Here is a 26,479-nt window from a genome sequence, read left to right as displayed (position 1 = left end):
ACAAAAATGCTTCTGTTAAACAAAGTGACATACCTGGGTAATACATCATTAGGTGAGAAAATTGCATTTAATCACTTTGAACACAATATGGCAACTGGGCAGAAGGGGCAGAATCTTTGTGGGACCCCCCCAGATCACCTGGAACAGCCAAATTTAATCCCAGCAGGAGTTTGGAGTAAGAAAATATTCCCTGCTCTTCATTTTTGTCAGAACTCTGTGAGGGTTTCTGGTTTTTGACTGGATTCCTTATTCATTATTCTGCAATTCAATAAAGGAGATTTTTTTTTTTTGGCCATTTTCACTCCTTTCTCTGGGTTTGCTCTGTGGTGTTCACCCACCTCCTGCTCTCTTCCTCCCCCTTTTTTTCCTCCTCTTTATTTATTTTTTTTAAATAGATGATTTCAAGATAAAACAAATTCCAAGCTACTTTCCCCAAAAGGAGAAGGGCAAACTTACCAGCTCAAAGTTGCAGATTCAATGCAGATTTTTTTTTTTTTTAACTGTCAGGAATAAAAAGTAATTGGGTGTTTAATTCCTAATTAGCAGTAAACTTAAGTGCTTATTAAGAGAGAAGCAACCAATATAATGCCCACAAAACGAAGCTGATGATGCCCTCTAAGTCCTCCCTCTTTTTTGATTTTTTTAAAGTATTTTTTAGCTGCATTTGGGTCGTGGCTTTTCCAGCTCCACACCTTAAGACCCCTCCACAGCAAAGGAGGAACTGAAATTTGTGCCACGCCAAAGGGAACGACCAAAAACCCTCAAATCCCATCAGGACCCCTAATTTTCAATTTCTCCAAAATTCTATTTACAGTGCACCCTCGGGGGCTCCAATTCCAGCCCCTCCTGAGGTGAGACCTGTGGGGGATTCATGTCACAAAGGGGAAATGGGGAGGGGGTGAAGAGGAAATAAAACCAAAAAAAAAACCCCAAAGCCCCATTCAGAATCCAGCCCAGAGGCAGGGTTAATTTAGGGGAATTACCAGGATGTGATGAGCACCAGTTATGTCTCAAAAAGGACCAAAATTCCACACAGCAAGAACTGTCACAGCACAGGACTGACATTCCCAAGAGCTTATTCCCCAAACAAAGGCATGTGTGAAAAACAGTTCCAAGGCAGATTAAGCAACATGTTTCAACTGCAAAGAGGTTTGTTCAAAACTCTAAATCCTGCTTAAAAAGAGAAAGGAAATGAAAACAAAATTTAAAAAACAAACAAACAACAAATCCCAAAACAAAGAACTGAAAGTTCTCTTGTGCAGCAGAGCTAACAAAACCCACAGCGAGGCTGCCGAGCATGGCTGTGAAAGGGTTAAAGGAGACAAAACAGGACGATTTCAGTCACTCCAATCAGTCCCAAAATCCTTCAGGGGGGGCTGGAAAAGAAATCTGGGCTGAGAGTTCCACCATTTCCACTCCTGGAGGGTCGCCCGGGGGGGTGGAGCAGGATGAGCCCAGCTCCCAGCACTGCCCCTGGCAGCCAGGCCAATTCCTTCTGTGCAAGTCACATTTTTTTTTAAAAATAAAACACAAAAAAACCAACCCAGCAACCTCTGTCAGGACACAGATTCAAGTACCTGTTGCAGGTGGGGTGGGGAAGGAAGACTGAATGATTAATTAGCTAATTAACACTGGCAGGATTGTGATGGTGACCTCAGAGCCACTCCTGGCTGAGGAAGTGGCCCAAAATCTTAGCCTGGATCTACAGGTACAAAAATGCCTTTTTTTAAAATTTTTTTTTCCTTTTCTTTTTAGGAAATCTTCAGAGCTGGCCAACTGAAATCAGCCCAGGTCTGAGCACATAATGAGCTGAGGTTGGTCAATGCCTCTCTCACTTCTCTGCTTGTTTTTAGCTTTTAGGAGTTACACCTTTTTATTTTTTTCAGAGATCATCTTTGGTAGATGTTCATTTCCCTCATCTTTCTTGTAAATCAAGTGCAGTTACAAAAAAGTGGTGGTGTTTTTTTTTTGTTGTTTTTTCCTTTTTTTTTTTCCCATTCCTTAAATTAACCAAAAAAATATAAAGTGTCCCAGTCTGAATTTACCTAAAGTTCAGCAACTCCTCCTTTTTATCAGAGTTCTATTTCCCATCCTTGAAATGGTGAGCTATTTTCCTTCCAATTCCTACCGAGAGGGAAATAAAAGGGGTTTTTGTTGGTTTTTTTTTTTTTTTTTGGTTTTTTTTTTTTTTCTTTCTTTTTTCTGGCAAAGCCAGTCCAATAAAACAACAACAACAACAACACAAAAAACAAGGAGTGGTTGGTGAGTCAGGCACTGCTCCACCGGCCCCTTGGGGACAGTGCCACCCTTGGGGACAGTGCCACCCTTGGGGACAGTGCCACCCATGTCCCAGCCCCTCAGCAAGAGGAGGAAACGTCGCTGGGCACTGCGGGCAGGGCTGGAACAATGCACTTGGCTTGTTTGTTAAAGCCCTCAGAGATGTGAGATCCGGGCACTTGTGCCACAGCAGCGAGGATGAGGATGGGTTTGTCACGCGGTGCCACGCGCGCCCCGCTGCTGCTGCAGCAGTGGCTGTGCTGTCCCGGGCTGCAGGAGCCCCCAGCCCTGCAGCCCTGCAGCCCTGCAGCCCTGCAGCCCTGCAGCACTATGCCAGGATGCTGGAGATGAACTCGTTGAAGCGCTTCGAGTACTGCTCGGGGTTCACCGTGGAGATCTCGGCCCCGGCCTGCGGAGAGACGGCGCAGAGTCAGCGTGGGGGGGCACGGAGGGGTCAGCAGGGCAGGGGCACGGGGGGCAAAGAGGGGGCAGCATGGGCAGGGAGGGGGCAGGGAAGGGCCAGGGTGGGCAAGGAGGGGTCAGGGTGGGCAAGAAGTGGTCAGGGGGGTCAGGGAGGGGTCAGTGTGGGCAAAGAGGAGAGGGCAGGGAGGGGTCAAGGTGGGCAAGGAAGGGGTCAGGGTGGTCAAGGAGGGGTCAGCGTGGCCAGGATGGTCAGGGAGGGCTCAGGGTGGTGTCAGCGTGGGCAAGGAAGGGTCAGGGAGGGCAGGGAGGGGGCAGAGAGGTCAAGGAAGGGGCAGGGAGGGGTCAGTGTGGGCAGGGGGGCCGAGAGGGTGGGGGGGTCAAGGTGGGCAAGGAGAGGTCAAGGAGGGGTCAGAGTGGTCAGGGAGGGGTCAAGGTAGGCAAGGAGAGGGCAGGGAGGGGTCAGCATGGGCAGGGAGGGGTCAGGGAAGGGTCAGTGTGGTCAAGGAGAAGTCAGGGAGGGGGCAGGGGCACAGCCCCTCTGCTGGGGAGGATCCATGGCTAAGGGAAAACCCAGCAGGTGTGGAGAAATGCCCAAGGAAAGTGATTCTAGCTCCAGCTGCACGTGCAGAGTGAGAGCACTGTGAACCTTGGTGGCTCACAGGTTTAGGAGCACAAAGAGCTCCCAGAGCTCACTCAGGGAGGGTGAGGAGGGATTTCAGGAAAAGGTTTTGCACAGAGGGGCTCTGAGCACTGAACAGCTCCCCAGGGAATAGGGAATCCTGCCCTGCCAGGGTGGGATTTGGGGTCTGTGATGGGTCCCCCAAGCCCAGCACATCCCAGGACCCCACACAAACCCCCCAGGGCTGCTGGCTGGGCTGGACTCCACCTTGAAAGGAATTCCAGCATCAGCAATGCCCTGACTGCACGTCCTGCTAGGCTGGGCTTTCCCAAGCCCTGCTGGGAGCCCAGGGGGGCTGCCAGGACACAGAGAGGACCCAGGGGTGTCACCCTGGCTGCCAGGACACAGAGGGGACCCAGGGGTGTCACCCTGGCTGCCAGGACACAGCAGTGACCCAGGGGTGTCACCCTTCATCCAGTCCATCCCTCCAGTACCTCCCAAACTGGGATGGAAATACAAATTATCCCAAGCAAGCAGAGGGAAACCCCAACCCTGAGGAGATGCTGAGGGCAGTGCTGAGCACAGGGGCTGCAGAATCCCCACCCTGGCAGGAAAATCCGTGCTGGGGACACCTCCCAGCCCAGGAGATGCTGCAGAGCAGAAGCCCCAGAGCCCCCAGCCCAGGCAGGCTCACCCCGTGTTTCACTGTCTTGGCAGCGTGTGCAGCTTTCTTCTTGGTGTCGTAGGGCGTGAGGATGTCGATGATGGCCATGAAATAAACCTCCTTCCTGGGGGCACCTGTGGGCACAGCAGGGGCTCAGTGCCCTGGGCACAGCCAGCAGGGCAACAGAGGGGCTCAGTCCCCCTGGGCACCCCCAGCTTCATCCCCCTTCTCCAAAAACATCCTCTGGGCATCCCTGCCTTCCACAGCTCCTCCTCAGCTCCCCTGCCCTCCACAGTTCACTCACATCTTCCCTGCCCTCCAAAGCTCCTCCTTATCTCCCCTGCCCTCCACAGCTCCCCACAAGCTCCCCCCAGACCCTCCCTGCCCTCCATCATTCCTCCACAGCTCCCCACATCCTCCCTGCCCTCCCCAGCTCCCCAAAAGCTCCCTCACACCTTCTCTGCCCTCCAAAACTCCTCCACAGCTCCTCCTCAGCTCCCCTGCCCTCCCCAAAAGCTCCCTCACACCTTCCCTGCCTTCCAAAACTCCTCCACAGCTCCTCCTCAGCTCCCCAAAAGCTCCCTGACACCTTCCCTGCCCTCCAAAACTCCTCCCCAGCCCTTCCCAGCTCCCCCACACCGTCCGTGCCCTCCGCAGCCCCCCACTCACTCTCGTGGCTCTTCATGGCGTACACATCCACGGAGGGGTCGAACTCTCCGGGCCCGAAGAAGCGCGGGTAGTTGAGGAGGTTGCCGGGGCTGTCGGGGGGGGTCCCGTAGGAGGAGATGGGGTTCCCCCCCAGGCCGTCGTTCTCGCACTCCTCGTCCTCCGCCCGCTCCTCCACCTCCATCTCCTCCTGCTCGGCCCGGTCCACGTCGTGGATGCCCACCAGCAGGCTGTAATCCATGATCTTCAGCTGGGCTAAGAACTGCGACAGAGGCAGCACTGAGACCTGGCACTGCACGGGGGGGAAGTGCTGCTGCAGGCCCCCAGCCAGGGCAAATGAGCAGGGGCTCCATGGCCAGAAGGCTGATCAACTGTTTTATTATATTGCCTTATAGTATATTCTACTAGAATTATATTATATATTATATAATAGATACTAGATAATATAATATATATTATATAATATATAATATATAAAATATATTAAATATAATGTATCTAATTATATTACAATATATTATAATCTTATAGTATATTATACTATATTATATAATCTTATAGTATATTCTACATATTACATTATATTACATTACTCTACATTACACTACATTATATTACATTACACTACACTACATTACATTACAGTAGCAAGAGCTCTCACTCATTAGTAACTAGAAAACCTGTGACTCTCTACTGAGAGTCCTGACACAGCTGTGGATCCAACTGATCCATGAATCCAAACACCATCACCAGAATCCAACCCAGCCATCACCTTGGCCAAGCAATCTCCAAACACATTCCACGTGGGCACAACAACGAGCAGAGACAGGAATTGTCCTGGTTCTCTTCTCTGCTTCTCTTCCAGCTTCTCTCAGGAAGAATCCTGATTTAGTCTGTGCCTCCCTGCTGCCACAGGGAAGGCTCAGCCCTTCCTGCAGTGCCTCCCTGCGGGTGCAGTGAGAGCTGAACCCTCCTGAGGCTGCGGAGGGGCTGCACAGCCCCCTGCCCTCAGCAGGACCAGGCTGCTGCAGGAGGAGCCGCTCTGCAGCCCTGCAGCAGCGGTGAGCATCCTTGTGGCAGCAGCTCTCCAGCCACAGAGGGCAACAGACAACTTCCCCAGGCCCTTCTGGGGAAAGGCTGTGAGAAGAGTAGAGAAAAGAATGAGGAATAATTCCTATCTGAACTTGTTACAGCTGTTATTGTGAATGGGTGGCTGGGGATGGGATTGCTGGGGAACGCGTCTGGAGCTTTTTGTTTTCCAGCATCAGCCTCGTTACGTGGTTATGACAATGGGAAGGTGCCAGCAGCTCACACTTTTGGTAGTAGACAAAGAACTTAATGTTACAACTCACTTTAAAAGCTTTTTGACCAATCACACAAAGCAAAAGCATATTGAAGGTAGATTTATCCAACCATTATAGGTACACGTACCTTTGGTTAAAACAATGCTCACACATTTTGAATACAGTACCTGCTTGTGAGCCTTAAAACACAATGCACAGAGCTCCATTATTCACCTTAGAACTTCCTAATATCTCACTTTTCTGTAGCTTAGGGAGTTATTCTATCCAAGTGTTAACACACTGACCATTCTTCTATTTGTCCTTAATTTTCCACTTCTTGTATAATTTTTCTGCTAATAAGTCCTATGGCTACTGCTTAGCTCTACTTGCAGTTCTGCTGTCTCTTTGCAGCTTTCCCAAAACCCTCTGATTTTAAAGATTCCCACAATGGTGAACAAGTGGAATGTGTTATGCAGATTTGTTTACCAAAGAGTGGTTTCTTAATTAGCCAGTGGTGATGGTGTTTGGACTGGAGGACCAAGTAGGTCCACCTGTATTGTAACTGTCTGTAAAAGCAATGGGATAATTATAGTATAAATAGAATAGAATAGAATAGAATAGAATAGAATAGAATAGAATAGAATAGAATAGAAATAAGACATTATGTGATATGGTATATTAGGAATATGATATGAATATAATAGAATAGAATATAATGTAAAATATAATATGGTATAATATGAATATAATGTAATTTAATGTTATGTAATATAATGTAAAATATGATATGCTAGATGATATGTTAGATGATATGATTATGATATGATATTATAAGATTATGATATTATAATGAGATGTCTCAGCCTTCTGTGCATCATGGAGTCAGTGCAGGGCCAGAGCAGGGCTGTCCCCCAGGAAATTACCTCCACATCCCGTTTCAGCTTCTCAAGGAAGTTCTTTTTGCTCTCTTCCCCAACGTGCAGCTTCTGCCCCTCATTCAAGAAGTCGTTGTCCTTGAACGTTGGCAGATCCTTGGCCTGCAGCAAAAAGGCTGAGGTGAAATTCCCCAGCCCGCTGCCAGGGCAGGGCTGGCACACGGAGCTGCCAGCAGCAGCAGCCCCTGCTCAGTCTGGGCTTCTGGGGTGCCCAAAATCCACTGAGGATGGAAAGGGCACCAGGCAGAGCACAGGAAGTGCCAGGGAGTCCGTGGGCTCAGGACCTACAGGGAAGCTCGAGGGAGATGTGGAGCAAGTCAGTCTTAAAAACTGCACAGTTGGGCCAAGGATGCTCCAAGCAGCTCCCAGAATTGAAAAAAAAACAATTAAAGAAACTAATTTTCTTGGCTTCTGACTGTGGGGGGAAAGGGGTGAAGGGTTGAAAAAAAAAAAAAAAAAAAAAAAAAAAAAAAAAACCAAACAAACCTTCTCTTCCTAAAGATTTGAGGAAAAAAATCACCCCACTGTTCTTGAGGGATCTGCCTGTGCAGGCCCTGAGGATTCCTGGAGATGTGGGAGAACTCAGGCAGCTCGAGGGAGACATGGAGCAAGTCAGCTTTAAAAACTGCACAGTTAGGCCAGGGATGCTCCAAGCAGCTCCCAGAATTGAAAAAAAATAATAAAAAAAATTCATTTTCTTGGTTTCTGAATTGAAAAAAAATAATAAAAAAATTCATTTTCTTGGTTTCTGACTGTGGGGGGAAAGGCATGAAGGGTTGTGAGAAAAAATAACCCAAACCTTCTCTTCCTAAAGATTTGAGGAAAAAATTCAAGCCATGTTTTTTTGAGGGATCTGCCTGCAGCAGGCCCTGAGGATTTCTGGACATGTGGGAGAACTCGGAGCCCCCTTGTGCCTCAGGGTTTCAATTCCTTAGTGACACTGAGCGTGGGGTGGCTTTGTGAGCTCACATGAACCACCCAGCTGCAGGGGCCAGGGAGTTATCAGGGGATTCAGGGCAAGGAGGAGTTCCCTGGCTGCTGGCTGGGATCTCTTAGGGCAGGCTGGAGCAGACTCCAACCCTGAAAATCATGGACCAGCACGAGGCACTGCTGGGATCTGCACAGGGATTTCAAGGCAGCAGCACAGAAGTCTTGCAGGGGAAGGAGGCACAGCCCTGAATTCCCCCACTGGCAGCAGAAGCCGGGTTCAGGAATATGCCAAGGATCTGGTTTATAAACCTGGTGGAATAAATCCCTGACCTGCCTGGGGCTGGCACTGGGGTGCTGTGAGGAAACCCCTCCTTAGGGGGGGTTTGGTTCTGCTGGTACTGTCCCCAGGGAGTGCCCCACAGCCCTGGCAGTGCCACCACCACACAGCAGGGCAGGCACAGCCAGCTCCTTCCCAGCCTGAAAGGGGGGACAGGGCAAACTCAGGGCCTGTGGAACACCCCCTGCTCAGTACCCCAGGAAAAGGGAAAATTGAAAAGGGAATGGAAAGGAAAAGGAAAAATGGAAAAGGGAACTCAGATCTGTCTGCTTCCAAGCAGCTGGAGGAAGGAAAGGCTGGCCAGGATTGGCTCCATACCTTCTCTTTATCACTTGCTTCCCTGGATACTGTTGAGCCCTGATAAAGAAAACAAATAAAGAAAACATCATTACTACACTTTGGGTCACATTCCCAATGAATCCATTTAATTTCTCCATGCAGGAAAAAACAATGAAAGCAAAACAAATAAAGAAAATATCATTAGTGCCCTATGGGTCACACTCCCCATGAATTAACTGACACCATTTAATTTCTCCATGCAGGAAAGCAGTGGAAGCATTTTTAAAATCAGTGCTCAACCCCTTTTGGTGACCTCCTGGGGCAGGGGAATGGACCAACACTGACCCTGCACGCACAGCCTCCCAAAACCTGATCCCCTGGGCAAACCCCAACGCCCAGGACCCTGCCAAGGGGGGGTTCCAGGCCCAACTTCCAGAGTTCTGATGCCTCAGGTTTGAGCTTTTCTGTTTTTCACATTCTGTGCTGCTCTAGTGTGTGGGTCTGGGTTTCCTATTATGGGATGGTGAGCTCTCTTCACAGAGTAGGGAGATAAAATTCCTTCTCTAGCTGGGGACCAAGGAGAAATGATCCAAATCTCAGGCCCAAGAGCACAAACAACATGGAATGAAGAGAGAAAAACAAGGATGGGACTTCATGGGCTAAAGCTGGAATTAGACAATTAACTCCAATGTGCAAATGGAGCAGAACTGATCAAAGTGACAGACCTTGTGAGCATTCGTGCATTTTATGACCATTTTGGTTCATTTTGGGTTCATTTTGTGACCATTTTGTGACCCTGGATGGGCTCTTGTGCTGCCCAAGGTGGATCCATTGAGGAGATCCTTTTAGTGAATCCCTGCTTTGTTCTGTAATTCTGCCTAGCCAATCTCTCCATGGAGGAGATCTTTTTAATAAATTGATTCTCTAACTCTGCCTGGCCAATCTCTCCATGGAGGAGATCTTTTTAATAAATTGATTCTCTAACTCTGCCAGGCCAATCTCTCCATGGAGGAGATCTTTTTAATAAATTGATTCTCTAACTCTGCCTGGCCAATCTCTCCATGGAGGAGATCCTTTTAATAAATTGATTCTCTAACTCTGCCAGGCCTCTGCTCCAGGTCAGCCTTGACAAGGCCTCACCCCAGCCCCCCAGCCCCTCACCTTCAGGTCGTACTTCCTGTGCACAGTCAGCCTGTGGCTGAAGACGTTCCTGGTGACCACCATGTAGGTCTCCACGCCGTCCACGGTGAGCCGGTACATGCCCAGGAACTGGGGCAGCAGCGTGTTCCCGTGGCACTCCACGATGAACTGTGGCACAGCAGGGAGGGGACAGAGCTGTGTCACACAAAGCCCAGCTCTGATGGACACAAACTCCGGGAGGTGCTGCAGCCAAGGCACCCGTGGGAAGGGAAAGGAGCACTGGAACAGCTCCTGGGGTCTCCAGGAAAGGAGTGAGGATCTGAGAATCCCATTCCCTCAGCAAGCTGGCCCAGGGAGTGCCACCCTGCCCATGGCAGAGGGTGGAGCTGGGACATCTCCAAGGTTCCTCCCAGTCCTGGATTCTGTGACCCTGTGTGTGTGGAGCTGGGAGATCTCCAGGGTTCCTCCAGCACAATCCTGGATTCTGTGACCCTGTGTGTGTGGAGCTGGGAGATCTCCAGGGTTCCTCCAGCACAATCCTGGATTTTGTGACCCTGTGTGTGTGTGGAGCTGGGAGATCTCCAGGGTTCCTCCAGCCCTATTCTGGGACCCTGTGTGTGTGGAGCTGGGAGATTGCCAAGGTTTCTCCCAATCCTGGGATTCTGTGTGTGAAACTGGGAGATCTCCAGGGTTCCTCCCTATTGTAAAAAAGGATGTAAATACCACACCTCCCAATCCTGGGATCCTGTGACCCTGTGTGTGTCCAGGCACTGCCCAGCTTCACTTCTCATGGTTACCTTGCCTGGCACTCAGGGCATGTTCAACACCCCCTGCTCAGAACCCTGCAGAGCAGATGGGCTGGAACCAGCACGTGGGCCAGGACATTTCCAGCTGTCCCACTGTGACCCCACTTCCCAGCTCCCCTCCAGCCCCTCTGGAAGGTCTGAGGCAACGAATGAGGAGCCTGTTTGCAGCTCTGACCTACCAGGGATCCATAATTTACTGGTACAAGGGCCAGGATGAGCTGGGAAGGGGCTCAGCACCACAAACAGCTGCTGGGTTGTCCCTCAGATTTTTGCCCCTCAGATTTTCATCCCTCAAGATTTCTGTCCCTCAAGATTTTCATCCTTCAAGCTTTTTGTCCCTCAAGATTTCTGTCCCTCAGATTTTCATCCCTCAAGATTTTTGTCCCTCAGATTTTCATCCTTCAAGATTTTTGCCCCTCAGATTTTCATCCTTCAAGATTTTTGCCCCTCAGATGTTCTTCCCTCAAGATTTTTCCCCTCAAGACTTTCATCCCTCAGACCCCAAGGACCATTTTTTTCCCCACAAAACCTCCGTGCAAGCTCTGCCAGCTGCGAATCCAAGCTCCAGACCCCCAGCAGATGCCCAGGTGTGCACGGGGGGGGGCTCCAGACTCACCATACCTGGTGGTACTTCTTGAGGATGTTGTGCATCTCTGCCACGTCCTCGCTGGACACGGCCTTGATGACGAACCTCCGGTCGTAGGTGGTGAGGAAGCGCGCGCCGCAGCGGCCCTGGCTGTCGCTGTTCACCGGGGCGCTGCGTGTCACCGAGTTCTGGGGGACACACACGGCGTGGGGACGGTGCCAGGAGTGTCACCTCCCTCAGCAGTAGGGCCAGCCCCATAGGAACCCGCTGGGAAGCAGGGAAAGCCCCACAGGAACCCCTTGGGAAGCAGGGAAAGCCCCACAGGAACCTCCTGGGAAGCAGGGAAAGCCCCACAGGAACCTCCTGGGAAGCACGGAAAGCCCCACAGGAACCCCTTGGGAAGCAGGGAAAGCCCCATAGGAACCCCTTGGGAAGCAGGGAAAGCCCCACAGGAACCCCCTGGGAAACAGGGAAAGCCCCACAGGAACCCCTTGGGAAGCAGGGCCAGCCCCACAGGAACCCCTGAGCAGCTCTGGGAAGCAGGGGCATCCCCACAGGACCAAGCTCAGGGATCCCACTCTGGCTGTGAACTCCAAGTTTAGTGCTGCTGAGGGTAAAACCCAATTGTTTAAAAGTCTGGATATGTTTTTAGGGCTTCCAGCTGGGCCCGTGATTTGCTGGCAGGTTTTACTCCAATGCCTGTGGGGTGTTTTTGGAAGGTGTTTTTTACTAAAGGGTTTTTAGGGTGTAGGATACACAGGCCAAGAGCTCTCAGCGTTTCCTCTCAGGGATTTAAGAATAGTCAGGATATTCCTAAGCCTTAAGAAAAACCAGACCAAAACAAATGAAATGGCCTGTTGGCTTTTCCATCAAAAAAGCAGCTTAGTCTGGCTAAAATCTCAGTGTTTGGGGATTCTTCACAGGTCATCCTGTACCAAAAGCCACCCTCAGGCTCTGCTATTCTTACTCCTGGACGTACAGGATGAGTATAAATAGCTTGGTTGTTCTTCTGACAACCAGCAGCATCTGCCTTTAGATCCCTGTCTCCACCCTTAGCAACCAGACAGTGCAGCAGGGCTGGAAAATCCCAGGAAAACTGCAGAGCAGGGATCAATTCCCTGAGCCACAAGACCAGCTCTTTGTTCTGCTGCCTCTCCACAGGCAGCAGGGCCTGCTGTGAGCTCCTCCCGCAGCCCCAGCCACTGCTGCTCACACCTCAAGCTGTCACCTGTCCTCTGGCTGTCCCCTCCACCTGCCCACAAGTCATTTTCTCAACCAACAACCTCTCACCAGCATTTCCTTATCACAGATGGGGAGGGCTCTGAAACACAGCAGCACCAACAGCGATCCTTAAGTTTTCCAGCATTTCTGGGCTGGAGATTGCATTTCAGGCTGGATTATTTGGGGTTTTTTTAGGTGGCAGTGGCACTGCTGTGTCCCCCTCGCTCAGCTCTGACAGCAGAGCCTGCTCTGAGAGAGAGATTTACCACGTCATGCTGCAAGTGAGCCCAGAGGTTTCCTTTCAGAATGAAGCATTTAAAGCTTTTAAAACTTTAATGAAGCAGGGGGAAAACTCTGCTGCTGCCAACAGCTTTAGAGAGCGTCAGGAAAATAAAGGCAAACAGAAAAATCCCCTTTGCTGCTCGCTGACATTTGCAAAGGGGTCTGTGCCAGGCAGTTTAATCAGCCCTCACCTCAAAACCACAGAGCTTTTCTTCTGGAGCTGGGAAGCAGAAATCGTGACCACACAGAGCAGTACCAAACTCACAGCCCTCAGCTCCCTTCCTGTCACTCCCACCTCTGCCACAGTTGGGCTGTTAAATTCAGCCTCCTGGCTCCCTTCCCACTCGAGCCACCACAGTTTACGCACCTGAATTTAGCTCAATTAACGTTTTCTGTTCCAGCTGGGCACTTTTGAAAAAGCCAAAAGCAGCCTGAAGATGGGGGAAGCAATCCCTCAGAGCAACAGGGGGAGTGTAAATGACGAACTACAGAGAGTGTAGGTCACACCTGGGGAGGGTGTCATCACAAAGGGCTGTGACACAGGCACAGGGGGAGGCAGACTGGGACCAGCCCTGCTCCAGCTGCTCTCCCCACCAGGCAGGGAGCACGTGGAGGGAGCAGGGAAGCTGCAGCACTCCCCCACGTGCCTCTGCAGTCAGAGTGTTCCAGGGGATGCCCCTGGCACCATGCCCACTCTGTCACTGCGTGCTGGGGACACTCCAGCTCTCTGACACCCGGCCTGCCCGGAGCCACGTGGCCACCAGGCCTCCCTGGCCCTGCTCTGTGTGATCTCCCAGCCCTGAGCTGCCTCTGCTCAGCTCCTCGTGCTCAGGGCTGGCCTCGCTGGCCCTGCTCTGTGTGATCTCCCAGCCCTGAGCTGCCCCTGCTCAGCTCCTCGTGCTCAGGGCTGGCCTCCCTGGCCCTGCTCTGTGTGATCTCCCAGCCCTGAGCTGCCTCTGCTCAGCTCCTCGTGCCCAGGGCTCAGAGCTGGCTGAGGAAGGGTGGCCCTGCTGCAGCAGCCAGAGCTGTGACATCTCCCTGTCCCCAGAGCTGAGCAGTGTTAACAGCAGATTCCTCTCCAAGAAAATCTGCCCCTCTGGCATTAGGGGATGGATCCAAAAGCAGGAGCCACCTTGATACACCCAATTCAACAACACACACTTGGCTGAAAGCAGCAGATTCACCTGAATCTGGACAAACACCAGAGACTCGTTTTCCTTGCAGATATTCCATGCTGAATCCTTGTTATCCTCCAGCTCCTGCCTGCCCACAGCCACCTGTGCCCCTGTTTCATGCCTTGGGAGCAGGGATCACCTTCTCCTCCTATTGTCCTGTGCTTGGCACAGCAAGATCCACTGCACTGCTGTGGTTAAGGTGGAAGCACTCAAATCCCAGTTTATAAACCCAGAAAAGCTGCTGGCAGCAGTGTTTGCAGCATGGTTTCTCTGCCAGGGTGGCTGCTCTGTCCCAGAAGAGAAGAGAGGGTACCTGGTAGTCCTGGTCATCGATCCCAAATCTCTCCCGGAGGTTCCGGAACACCAGGGGACAATACTCCTTGAATTTGAAGCGGCTGGGCAGGTTCTCCCTAGGGCAGGGCAGAGACGTCAGCAGTGCCACCCAATGCCACGCTGGCTCCCCCTCCCTGCCAGCCCCCCAGGACATCCCAGCCCTGCTGTCCCCTGGGCAGGGCAGCTCCTTCCTTTGGATGCCCACAAACCCCATCTCTCCCAGGGAACTCCATTAGCAGGATCCTGGCTAACGGGGATGGGGTGGGAGCGTGGAGCTCGTGTGGCTGCCAGGGCAACCCTGCCACAGGCCCACTCTGAGGGAGCCACCCTGCCTGTGCCCTCCTCGGTGGCTTTGTCACACTGGCACACGGCTGTCACTGCCATGCTGTCACCACTGTCCCTGCACACAGCTGTCCCTGTATACACTGTCCCTGCACACACTGTCACACAGCTGTCCCTGTATACACTGCCCCTGCACACAGCTGTCCCTGCACACAGCTGTCACACAGCTGTCCCTGCACACACTGTCACACAGCTGTCCCTGCACAGTCCCTGCACACAGCTGTCCCTGCACAGTCCCTGCACACAGCTGTCCCTGCACACACTGTCACACAGCTGTCCCTGCACACACTGTCACTGCACACAGCTGTCCCTGCACACACTGTCACTGCACACAGCTGTCCCTGCACACAGCTGTCCCTGCACACACTGTCACACAGCTGTCCCTGCACACAGCTGTCCCTGCACACAGCTGTCCCTGCACACACTGTCACACAGCTGTCCCTGCACACAGCTGTCCCTGCACAGTCACTGCACACAGCTGTCACACAGCTGTCCCTGCACACAGCTGTCACACGGCTGTCCCCACACACGCTGTCCCTGCTGTCCCTGCACACCAGGAAGAGCTGCAGGAGCTCTGGGTTCAGATCCCATCACAGTACGAGAAGGGTCAAGGCCCCACAGACCAGCTCAGCCACAGCACCCAAGAAAGGGGCACTGGCTCCAGCCTGGCTGCCCCCAGGCACAGGACAGGGGACAGTGACAGCATTCCCTGCCACTGAGGGAGCTGCACCTGCTCCTCCCACAGCCCTCATCCTGCCCAGGGAGAGAAGCAGAGTTTGGTCCTGCTTGGACACAGTGGGAGAATCTGGCAGCTCCTTCTCAATGAGAAAGCCTTGCAGTGACACATGGGGAGCTCAGATCTTCTCTGGAGGAGAAGGGGGAGAGCAGATCCCACACGTTGGACATGCCAGGAGAGACAAACTTCCCAATCACCTCCCACTCTGCAAAGCTGATCCCTGTGACACTTGGGGAAAACAAAGGATTAATCAGGGAGCACTGCAGCCCTGCAGAGCCAGGGTGGAGAACGCAGCTCTGAGCACCAGCCACAACCATGACTTCAAAACAGCTTCCAAAAATGGATTTTTTGGGAAAAGGAGACAGGGGTAACTCCAGAGAGACTCCATGAGCACAGCACAGCTGCAGAGCTGCCTCCTGTGAACAGTTTAATCCCCCAAAGGATGCAAACCAACCACCACAGAGTATTTCAGTGACAGAATGACCACAGCAGGCTCTGGGCAGGGCACGGGGCATGGATCCTCCTGGCAGTACAGCTAGGAACAACCCAGAAGGCCTCCCCCAGGCCAGTCTGCCTCACAGCACAGAGCTCTGACCACAGAGAGGTTGGGAAGCTCCTACTTACTTGTTGAATAGATGATTGTCCACCTTAATCTTACTGTAGGCTTTAAAGTCATCGGGCATTAACATGACGGGGACGGGAACATTGCTGAGCTCATTGATCTGCAAGAGAGAGGAAAGGGAGACTCAAACCCCAAGTCCCACTGTCCTGGGGACGTGCAGGGATGCCCAACACCCCAGGGGATGGTTTGGGGCACCGTGACCCATCAGACAGAAGCAGCTGGGAAACACTGTGGTGCCAGGCCACAGCAGCACCTCATTCCATGATGTGGTGAATCCTCCTGAGACAACCTTTCCCCTTCCACCGACCATCCAAGACAAACCCACAGGCCAAGAACCAGCAGATTTTGTGTTTTAACTTAACCACCTTGCTGAGAAAATGTCCCAATGTTAATCATTCCTGCTACAAACCAGGATGACCAAAGCCTTTGCTGCAGCCCAGCACAGCTCCCCGTGGATGCTGTTTCCATCCTGGCTGTCTCCTGTTGCTCCCATCCCACCTTCTCTGGAGGGATGAGTCACTCACTAGATTGTTTTTGCTCCTTAGTCATGTGTGGCAGCCACGGGAACACGGGGAAGCAAAAGAATGAATGTTCAGCTACTATTGTACAGCACCCAGCAGTGCCAGCATTAATAATAATAAATAATAATAATAATAATAATAAAGATCCATCTCTGGACTGTGTCTGGCTGCCCTGCTCCAGTCACTGCAGTCACTGACAAGGCTGTGCCAGAATCAAGAGGTTTCTGAGCTGCCTTTTCTGAGCACAGCCCCGGTGCCATCCCCTCCCAGGGACTCCCCACAGCCCCATCTCACTGAACTGCTGTTAACAGCCAGGATTTAGGAAGCAATTCCATTCCAGCTCTGTCCCCATGACTGCTGTGCCAAGCAGGTAGCACAGGAGAGGGAGGCAGACAACGCTGGCACCAGCAGGGTTTGGCTCCGAGTCAGCTCTGGGGGCTGTTCCCAGCACCAAAACCTCTGGCAGGTCAAGTGACTCCCTGCACACTGGGAAAGCTGCTGGAAAACTTCCCTGCTGGCTGGGAGCAGGGGCCAGGCTCAGGAAAGGGATCCAGCTCTGGGATTCCCCGTTCCCTGTGTGCAGCAGGACACACAGCACTGCCCAAAGTGCTGCCCCATCCCTGCTGGGCTCTGTAGGGTTCAGCCCCGGGGACAGGACGTGCCGTGAGCCAATTCCGTGCAGCCCGTGTTTATCCCACCCTTTCTCCATCGTTACCAGGAAAATCCAGACCAGATTTAACACACGTCAGACTGGGAAGAAAGACACATCCCAGTGCCAGGAGGGAAGGTGGCTATTTTCAGAGCCAGCCATCCCACACAACAGACAGAAGCAGGAAGTGAAGCGACCGTGGCTCCTGAGCAGAGCTGGAGCTCTGCAAAGCCCTGCCCTGCAGCACCCAGCCGATGCCTTACGTTTTAGCTCTTCTATTTTCCACATCCTGTACTGGATTAGGGTACAGCTCTGAACTCCACAGAGAGTGTTTGTAAGCTGTCATCACAGTTTGGTCAGACAGAACAATCCTTCCAGGCCTGAGAACCAAAGTCACCATCACAGCCTCAGGCCCAAAAAGTATAAACAAAAATTAATGGGAGAGGGGGAGAGCAAACTGGGGGACTGTGACTTCGTTACCTGAAGCTGTAATTGGACAATTAACCCCTGAGATCCTGAAAAACTCGTGACTGTCATCCATCTCAGGAGTAGCCTCTGCACTGCCCAAGGTGTATCTGTTAAAGCCTTTAATAAATACCTTTATAATACTTTATTCTCCAACTCTGTCTAGCTTCTGTTCTAGGCATCCAGCCCAAGGCATCACAGCACCGCCACAAACGCTGTGGGATGTATGGAAAACACTGCACAGATGAATGACTAAATAAATAAATAACAGCACACATCCCCCACGGGCAGCAGCCCCAATCAGATTAATGAATAAATAAATAAATAACAGCACACATCCCCCACCAGCAGCAGCCCCGAGCAGGGAGAGGCCGATGCCCCCCCGGGTTCAGCTCAGTCCTGCACCGAGCCAACCCCTGAGCCAGAGGGGAGGGAAAAGGGAACAGACTCCAGGTGAGGAAGGGATCTCCCAGCTCGCAGCCACTGCAGGGAGCTGCATCAGAGTCCCACGCGGAGATTTCCCCTCGGGGCGAGGAGAAAACAACTCACTCTGCACAGAGACAGAGGCGCTGCCTCCAGCCACTAATTATTGCTGTCTACCAGGAGGGGAAGCCTGACAGCTCCTGCCACACGCCTGCTCCCATCCCAGCCTGCTCCCAGCCCTCTTCCCGGCGTGGGGAAGGCACAAACAAGCCATTATCAGCTCCTTGCCGAGCGGAGGAAGGGTGCTGACGGCTGAGAGGGAACAGCGATTCCGAGGCTGCCTCCTCGCTGGCAGCAATTCAGACACAAATGTTCTGAGGCCTCGCTGGGTGCCCTCGTTTCTCGTCTCTGCCACGGCACAAACCTCAAAGCGAGTGTGGGACCTGTTGCGAGGCGCCTGAGTGGCAGAAATGGTGCACCAGGAGAGCTCTGGATCGTTTCAGAGGTGCCACCGCTCCTCACAAAATAAAACAGCCCAAAAAAATCCTCCCTGTGGAAGCTTTTCCCCCCTTCCAGCAGAGCTGGCTGGATGCTTTGGGATCCAGCTTTGGAGGAGACATAGAGAAGAGAGGCGGTTGTGCTGGGCACCAAGATGTGGATGAAGGGCTGGATTTGGGATTCTAGCTCTGGAGAAGGAATGGGGTTGTGCTGGGCACCAGGATGTGGATGAAGGGCTGGATTTGGGATTCTAGCTCTGGAGAAGGAATGGGGTTGTGCTGGGCACCAGGATGTGGATGAAGGGCTGGATTTGGGATTCTAGCTCTGGAGAAGGAATGGGGTTGTGCTGGGCACCAGGATGTGGATGAAGGGCTGGATTTGGGATTCTAGCTCTGGAGAAGGAATGGGGTTGTGCTGGGCACCAGGATGTGGATGAAGGGCTGGATTTGGGATTCTAGCTCTGGAGAAGGAATGGGGTTGTGCTGGGCACCAGGATGTGGATGAAGGGCTGGATTTGGGATTCTAGCTCTGGAGAAGGAATGGGGTTGTGCTGGGCACCAGGATGTGGATGAAGGGCTGGATTTGGGATTCTAGCTCTGGAGAAGGAATGGGGTTGTGCTGGGCACCAGGATGTGGATGAAGGGCTGGATTTGGGATTCTGGCTCTGAAGGAGGCACAGAGAAGGAAGAGGGACACCAAGATGAGGATGAAGGGCTGGACTGGTCATTTCTAGACCCAGCACTGTCCACCTGCCCACCCCCAAGGCAGCTCTAGGCCAGTGGTCACTGGGCCTCTGGTCCTGGCACCAGTCTGGAAAAAAAAAACTGATTTATTTAGTTTAGTTTTGTTGCTATGTTGGGTTTTTTAACATTTTTTGCTGTTTAAGCACCATGTGCTCCCACAGCAACACCCATGCCTGACACTTTCCCAAGGGAGAGGAACAAAAAGCCCCCACACATCTTGGGAAAGGGATATCCCAGCCCCACCCTTCTCACAGCACAGCCCTCAGCATCCATCCCCCTTCCCAAGGATTATCCAGCCAAATCCTGAAGCACCAGGAGTCCTTCCCAAAGGAAAGCCTGGCCAGCAGCACCTATCACCTCTCCAGAGGGATCCTCTCCTCAGGCTCATCCCGAGGGAATCTGAGCAGCCTCCTGGAGGGAGCAACGTGACAAACGCCTGGCACATGTTTGCTCTCTCGCCTGCTCCCCGGGGAGAGGCGTGGAGCAGCAAATTAAATATAGCAGAGTGTGAGAGTGTGTGTGAGTGTGTGTGTCCCGGGGTATTTGTGCTCCAGGAGGCAAGGTCACAGCAAGGTGCATGCCAGGGAGGTGCTCAGCTCCCAGGGAGCACATTCCCAGGGATCTGTGCCCAAAAAGAAGGGCAAAACCCCAAAATTCTGCCTGGACCAGGATCTCTGGGGATGTGGGTACCAGGGAGATGCTGGGTGTGGTTCTGGAGGAGGCAGGGACAGAGGGCAGAGGTGCAGCAGCACCACAAACACACACCTGGGCCCTGATGTGCTTTTGGCATCACAGCCACTGCAAGGCACAGGAGCAGCAGGCTGTGCCACACCTCTGCCACATCAGAGGTCCCCAAAGTGGGGACAGAACGCTCAGGGATTTGCAGCCACACCCAGAACGATGCTGGGTTCCCTTCAGCCTTCCAGCTTTTTAGCCCCAATCTGCTCTTAAACCCACTTCTCTTTTTAGCCCTGATCTGCTCTTAAACCCACTTCACTTTTTAGCCCTGATCTGCTCTTAAACCCACTTCACTTTTTAGCCCTGATCTGCTCTTAAACCCACTTCATTTTTAGCCCTGATCTGCCCTCAAATCCACTTCACTTTGTGGCCCTGATCTGCCCTCAAATCCACTTCACTTTGTGGCCCTGATCTGCCCTCAAACCCACTTCACTTTGTGGCCCAGATCTGCCCTTGAATCCCCTGGAAAATCAGCCCGGTTTTGCCCACTCCTCTCCTGCCCAGAGTTCTCCATTTCCCTGGCACAGACCCCCGAGAGGGACGAGCCCAGGCCGAGGGCACCACCAAAAAGTGCTTTTTGTCTGTGCCAGCTGCAGTTTGGCAGAGATAAGGCTGGGCTGCTGCCCCTCCGGGGTGGGGGTGGCACGGCCCGAGCCCCACGAAAGGCTCGGACACGCCCCGGGGGCTCTCAGCATTTCACACCGAGGCACAATCCAGACAAACCCGCTGGGACACAGACCCTGCCCGTTTTTCCCTGGTTTTGCCACGTCCTGAGAACAAAGGAGCCATTCCCGATGTCCAGAGCCACCCCGCAAGGACAGAGGGATCAAAGCTGCCCAATCCCACAGGAGCAGAGGGAAAAGCAGCTGGATGCCAACAAGAATCAGGGATCCAAAGCAGGAGGTGAGGGAGGGAAAACCTCTTCCACTGCCCAGACCCTTCATCCTCAGCACAATCCAGCTTTGCAGGGCTGCAAAAACACCTCCTCCCTCTCTCTCTGCCAAACTTTTACTTCCTGGTCACTGGAATTCTCCAGCAGCAGCACTCAGGACTCTGGGCTGATGATTTCTCTTCACCACCAAAGCCGGTTCCTTTCCCAATAAAAGCCACATCAATATTCTGTGTCATTCAGGGACAGCTGTTGGGATGAACGGGCCAGGCACAATTTTGTTTCAAAACCTGACTGTAGCCTCAAAGTGGCAATTAGCATTAGTAAATTGATGGGAAAATGCCATTTGTTTACTAACAAGATGCAGCTGATGGAGTGTGTGAGCCCACTCTCAGGGATTCTTTGCCACAGGAATTTGCTCAGGAAAATAAAGATACTTTGTTCCCCTCCAAGCTTTCCAATCAGGCATCTCGGTGAGTATTAGTTAAACTTCATTATGCTCTGGGGAAGGAGGTAAAAGACACATGGGAAAATCACTTTAGCATGGAGACAAACCCACAGCTGTGGCAAAGCTTCGCTGCTGCTTAGCACAGAGCAGCAACTGGGTGATGGTTTGAGGGAAAAACCCTGTTTTCCATGAATTAGAGCATGATTAATCAGTATCCACGCTAACAACCCCCCGTGCAAGGCGAGGGAAGAGCGAATCTTGCAGTCAGTAATTCCTCTGGGGACACCAGGATGCTTTAAGATGGGAAAAAAAAACCATCCCCTGGTGAAAGCAGACCCATCTATTCCTGAAAAATGTACTTGGAAAGCTGCTGGAAAGGATTCCTGGCTGCATGATGGGGATAAGGCAGTGCCACCCTCCTGTCCCCAGTCCTGTCAGCCCCAGGGTCACTGGGAAGCATCCATGCTCCCAGTTCTCCCAGTCCTCTCACAGGTGGGCAAGGCTGATGCTTCAAAAAAAGCTGAGGAACAGAAAAAGGCTCCTGGAATGGGGATTTGAGCATGGAAAGGGCTCCTGGAATGAGGATTTGAACACGAAAAGGGCTCCTGGAATGAGGATTTGAACAGGAAAAGGGCTCCTGGAATGGGGATTTGAATGGGAAAAAGCTCCTGGAATGGGGATTTGAACAGGAAAAGGCTCCTGGAATGGGGATTTGAACGGGAAAAGGGCTCCTGGAATGGGGATTTGAACGGGAAAAGGCTCCTGGAACTGGGATGTGAACGGGAAAAGGCTCCTGGAATGGGGATTTGAATAGGAGAGGGCTCCTGGAATTGGGATTTGAATGGGAAAAAGCTCCTGGAATGGGGATTTGAACAGGAGCTCCTGGGTGAGCAGTTGGCAGCCAGGCCCTCGACCCTTCCAGGGGCTGGCACGGCCCTGGCCATATGCTGCTCTCTCCAGAGGTCAATTAGAGCCGGGCTGGGAAGGGACAGATCCAGGCTGTTCCCACCGTGCCAGGAGCAATTTCTGGGATCTGAGTGTTTGATATGTGGCAGATGCTGCTCTGGCAGCACGGGAGGCAAGGCTGCAGAGCAGGGAGCGCCGTGCTCCACTCCCAGCACTTCTGTTTCCCTGGAATACTAACGAGCTCTGCTCCTGCTGGCACTGCTCCTGAGGGCCTGGGAGATGGCTGCTGCTCCAGCCAGGAACTGGAGCCTCTGGAGCTGCCTCGGGCAAGATCCGTGGATCTCCCCATTCCCACAAGAACGGGATGTTTGTGCCTTTCCCCTGCCAGCAGCCAGAGCCACTGCAATCTTTTCCAGCTGAGGAGCTGGCAGCAGCATCACAGCCCTACAGACACAGATCCCCAGTCCCCTCCCTGGGATCCCAGATGGGATCCTAGAGCCTTCCCTCCCTACAGACACAGATCCACAATCTCCTTCCCTCCCTACAGACTCAGATCCACAATCTCCTTCCCTCCCTACACACACAGATCCACAATCTCCTTCCCTCCCTACAGACACAGATCCACAATCTCCTTCCCTCCCTACAGACTCAGATCCACAATCTCCTTCCCTCCCTACAGACACAGATCCACAATCTCCTTCCCTCCCTACACACACAGATCCACAATCTCCTTCCCTCCCTACACACACAGATCCACAATCTCCTTCCATCCCTACAGACACAGATCCACAATCTCCTTCCCTCCCTACAGACACAGATCCACAATCTCCTTCCCTCCCTACAGACTCAGATCCACAATCTCCTTCCCTCCCTACAGACACAGATCCACAATCTCCTTCCCTCCCTACAGACACAGATCCACAATCCCTCCCGGGGATCCCAGAGCCTTCCATCAGCAGCACCTTACAACCATGGTTTCCATGGTTCCCAGAGCATCACACAACACTCTGTTCATCTCTCTGGCTGGGAGGTGGCTGCTCCCTTCCAGAACCGACCCAACTTTCCCATCCCGTGCACGTGGACCCATCCAGGGCATGGAAAACACACCTGGAGCACCAGCCCTGGAGCACCACACACAGACCCAACCACCAGGAGCTGCAGCTCCTCTCCCAGTGCCATGACAACAGCAGGAGAAGCTTCCCCAGGAACCTTTCCCACGTCTGCTGGATTCAGGGTCTGACAGAAAACTCAGAAATCGAGCCTGAGCCACGGTGGCTCCACTTCCACACAAGTTTTCCCCTCCCCTCCGTGCTTTTCTGGTCCAAAATTCAAATTGTTTGAGTCATACCACCCCCGTTTGGCCCTGCTCACACCAGCCCCACCCCAATCCCCACCCCAACCCTTGCTGGGACCACCAGGACCCGTTACTGAAACACTCCAAACTGCTGATCCACAAGGCAGCTCCTGCTCTTGGGGTGCTCCTGATGCTCTCCAGAGCCAGCCCTGCCTGTGCTCAGCAGCCTCTTTAGGGCTGATCCAGACTGGGAGAAGGGACCCACGGGGATTTGTGCAGCACGTTGCACAAAATGGTTGTTTGTTTGATTTCTCCGTGAAGAAGTTCACCCCAGATCCAAACAATTCTGACAAAATGGTTGGTTTTTTGATTTCTCCAAGTTCACCCCAGATCCAAACAATTCTGACAGGATCCTCCTGGCACGGCCCCGGGGCTTGTGCTGAGAGCTGTTTTCCCCTCCTCCCACTGCAAGGATCCCAGTGCAGAACTCCATGGACGCAGCCCGGAGCCTCCTCACTCACCCCTCCTTGTCCAACGCAGCCAAATATTAAACAAATTACAGGATTTCCAACAAAGCTTAAAGGTATTCCCAAAATTATTTCCAAACCCCTCAGATGGAGGCACCTAATTCCAATTCCCACCTAAGCAAGGCACTGGGATCATCTCCCAGCCACAGCTGCCACCAAACCCTCACCCCAACGTGGCAGAGAGCTGGAGGGATTTCCTGGGAAATCCTAAACGCCTTCCCAAAGGTCAGGAGGTCACAGCTGAACTTTTCTCACCCCCTTTCCCAGCCCCTCAGCTCCTTCCTGGCAGCAATTTCTTCCTAATACACATCCTATATAATCTCATTACCAGCTTAGTGTCAGCTCAGCTCGCCTTCCTCCCTTTGCCCAAATATCTCACAGCCAAGTGCTCCCGAAGTTACTCTGTCCTCATCCAGGGCCTCAAATTCCTGCCAGGCTCCTACTGCCCAGACAGCTACAACAAAGAAAAACACACCAAAAAAAAACCCAAAAAAGGCCAATTGCCAGCAAACAAACCGTCACTATGAGGCCAGGAATGAAACTCGGAAAAATCCCACAATTTCCATTTCTTCAGGGCTGCTAATGGCACCACTGATCAAAGGCTGATTAAACTCATTATCCTGCTTCCTGGGCAAGGCTGGGAGCACTTGGAACATCCTTTGCCTCAAAGCCAGCACGGTGCTGAACCACATTTGGAAGCTTTCGCTCCAGCCAGCCAGGCCAGGAATGCAAGGAGGATTTTTTTTTAAAAATTCCTGATGTGTTATTTGTTTGGGGGAAAAAATGAGCCTGAATCCCTTTCACTCTCTAGGAAACATCCACTAATCCACTGGAGAAATAGGTGTGTCTGAGCCCTAAAAGTGGATTAATTGAGGATGAGGCTTCTGGCTTCTTTGGCCACCAAGAACAGCACCCAGCAGGCACATCCAAGGATCAATCCTCGTGCCTGCCATCACAAACCGGGGAGAAGTTTCCAGAGAAAACACAGGGATGCTCTTAGGAATCCCCAGAGGAGGTGGATCAGAGCTGAGCCGTCACAGACATCCCCAAGGGACCCTCTCACAACCTGGTCCCAGAGGAACTGAGGCCAAGAGGACACACAAAGCCCGAGTCCTGCCAGCAAAGGGGACAAAGCCAGGGCCAAGCCCCTCATTTCTGGGGGATGGAGATGGGACACACACATTGTCCTCGTGAGGCACAGCGCTGTCCCCTCTGGGCTGTGCCAATCCCTCCCTGGCACAGCCACAGGGACAGCCCTGGTGGACACCAGGGGTTGGCACAGGGCTCTGGGTGCCAAATTCGTGTCCCCTCCAGTGCCAGAGGGAGGATTGTGCCACAGCAACATCACCCAAAAAAGCATCAGTCCCCCTGCCCAGTCCTGGGAAAAAGGGTGTGGGAAAGGTGTCAGGGGAGGGGACACTGGCAGGGACACCCCGACCTGGGGGTCCCCAAAGCGCCTGGGGACACAGAGCCCTGCGAGGGGCTGGATCAGGGGTGGGACGGCTGGCATTCAGCGGGGATGAGGGAAAAAAGCCGCTCTGGAGGGGAGGGGAGGGAAAAGGCCCAGCCTGAGGGGGAGCGGGGAAGGGTCGGATGTGAGGGGGTCGGGCATTGCCGAGGGGGACGAGGCGCCGCTCCCGGGGCGCTGTGAGGGGCCCGCTCCCGGCTCTGAGGGCCGGGGGCTTTGGGGTGGGGTGGGGGGGGGGCCGCGCCGCCCGCTCTCACCGTGTGGTTCGCCCCCCACATAAGGACGCTGAGCAGCGGCTCCGAGGCCCGGAACAGCTTCACCTTCTGACACACGAAGTGTTTCTTCTTGGTCTTGGTCTTGCTGGCGCTCAGGGCCGAGCCCACGGCGGCCACGGCTCCCGCCGCCGTCCCCGCGGCCCCCGCGCAGTTCGCGGCCATGGCGGACCCGACCGACCCCCTCCCCGCGCCCCCCTACCAGCGCCTCCGCATGGTTCCGCCCGGCCCGGCTGGCCCACCCCCCCTCCCGCAGTGGTACGGCCCGCCCCGGCAGCCCCGGCCCGTTAAGCTCTCCGCTCACCGCCCCCCCCCCCCCCCCACGCCACTGCCGCGGTGGTTCGGTCCCCGTCCCACCCCCCCCCCCCCCGCCCGCCCCCGCGGTGGTTCGCTCCGCCGCGGCCGGCCGAGCCCGCTCCGGCCCCGCGCCGAGGAGGCGCCAAGATGGCGGCGGGCTGAGGGGGTGGGCAGCGGGAGGTGCCATGTCCCGCCCGAGCGGGGGGAGCGGCGGGCGCTGCCGGCGGGAGAAGCCGCGGCTCTCCCGCTCCTGCGGCGGCACGCACTGCGCTGTGAGAGGGAGCAGCGGAGAGGGATAACGGACGGAGAAGGAGACAGAGGGGGAAAAAAGCTCCGTTCCTTCCTCCTCCTCCTGGAGATGGTCTCGCCCAGCTGGTGTGACGCGCCCGCCAGAGCCACGCCCCGCCGGGAACGGACCAATCAGCAGCGAGGCGGCTGGAATTATGAATGGGCTGTTACGCACGTCACGCGCCGCCGCTTAAAGGGCCCGCGGCTGCGGGGGGACCCCGCCGGGAGCCTCGGGGGGACAACGGGGACCCCCCGGGCCCGGGGCGCGTCCTGCAGACTGGACACGCCCGGGAAGGGGCTGCTGCGGCCTCCCGAACCCTCACCGACCCTTCCCGCCCCCAGCCAGCCCACCCCTGCCCCTCCCACCCCCCCCCCCCCAGAGCCACAAAGGACGTTT

The 26,479-nt window shown here is 53.6% G+C and overlaps 1 protein-coding gene across 1 annotated transcript; it reads right to left on the bottom strand.

Moving 5' to 3' along the window:
• Positions 1–1,059: 1,059 nt before the first annotated feature.
• On the bottom strand, positions 1,060–25,669 carry PIP4K2B (phosphatidylinositol-5-phosphate 4-kinase type 2 beta). The gene is made up of 10 exons (XM_053965209.1): positions 25,483–25,669; positions 15,659–15,756; positions 13,937–14,033; positions 10,981–11,133; positions 9,575–9,721; positions 8,453–8,491; positions 6,856–6,969; positions 4,653–4,911; positions 4,014–4,117; positions 1,060–2,686 (listed from the first exon to the last, which is right to left on the bottom strand). Exons 1-10 carry the CDS (start codon positions 25,660–25,662, stop codon positions 2,606–2,608), a joined length of 1,272 nt encoding a protein of 423 aa, XP_053821184.1. The 5' UTR covers positions 25,663–25,669; the 3' UTR covers positions 1,060–2,605.
• Positions 25,670–26,479: the final 810 nt, after the last annotated feature.

Source organism: Vidua chalybeata, chromosome 26 (assembly GCF_026979565.1).
Source record: "Vidua chalybeata isolate OUT-0048 chromosome 26, bVidCha1 merged haplotype, whole genome shotgun sequence".
Classification (NCBI taxonomy): Eukaryota; Metazoa; Chordata; class Aves; order Passeriformes; family Viduidae; genus Vidua; species Vidua chalybeata.
The sequence above is the reverse complement of the archived record's forward strand: the minus strand, read 5'-3'. Positions and strand labels throughout refer to the sequence as shown.

Excerpts from the sequence above, each read along its gene's own strand:
- PIP4K2B (XM_053965209.1), bottom strand. The coding sequence starts at position 25,662 with ATGGCCGCGAACTGCGCGGGGGCCGCGGGGACGGCGGCGGGAGCCGTG. Across the intron at positions 14,034-15,658 it reads GACAATCATCTATTCAACAA|GGAGAACCTGCCCAGCCGCT; the intron begins GTAAGTAGGAGC and ends GCCCTGCCCTAG. Across the intron at positions 4,118-4,652 it reads CGCCATGAAGAGCCACGAGA|GTGCCCCCAGGAAGGAGGTT; the intron begins GTGAGTGGGGGG and ends CTGTGCCCACAG.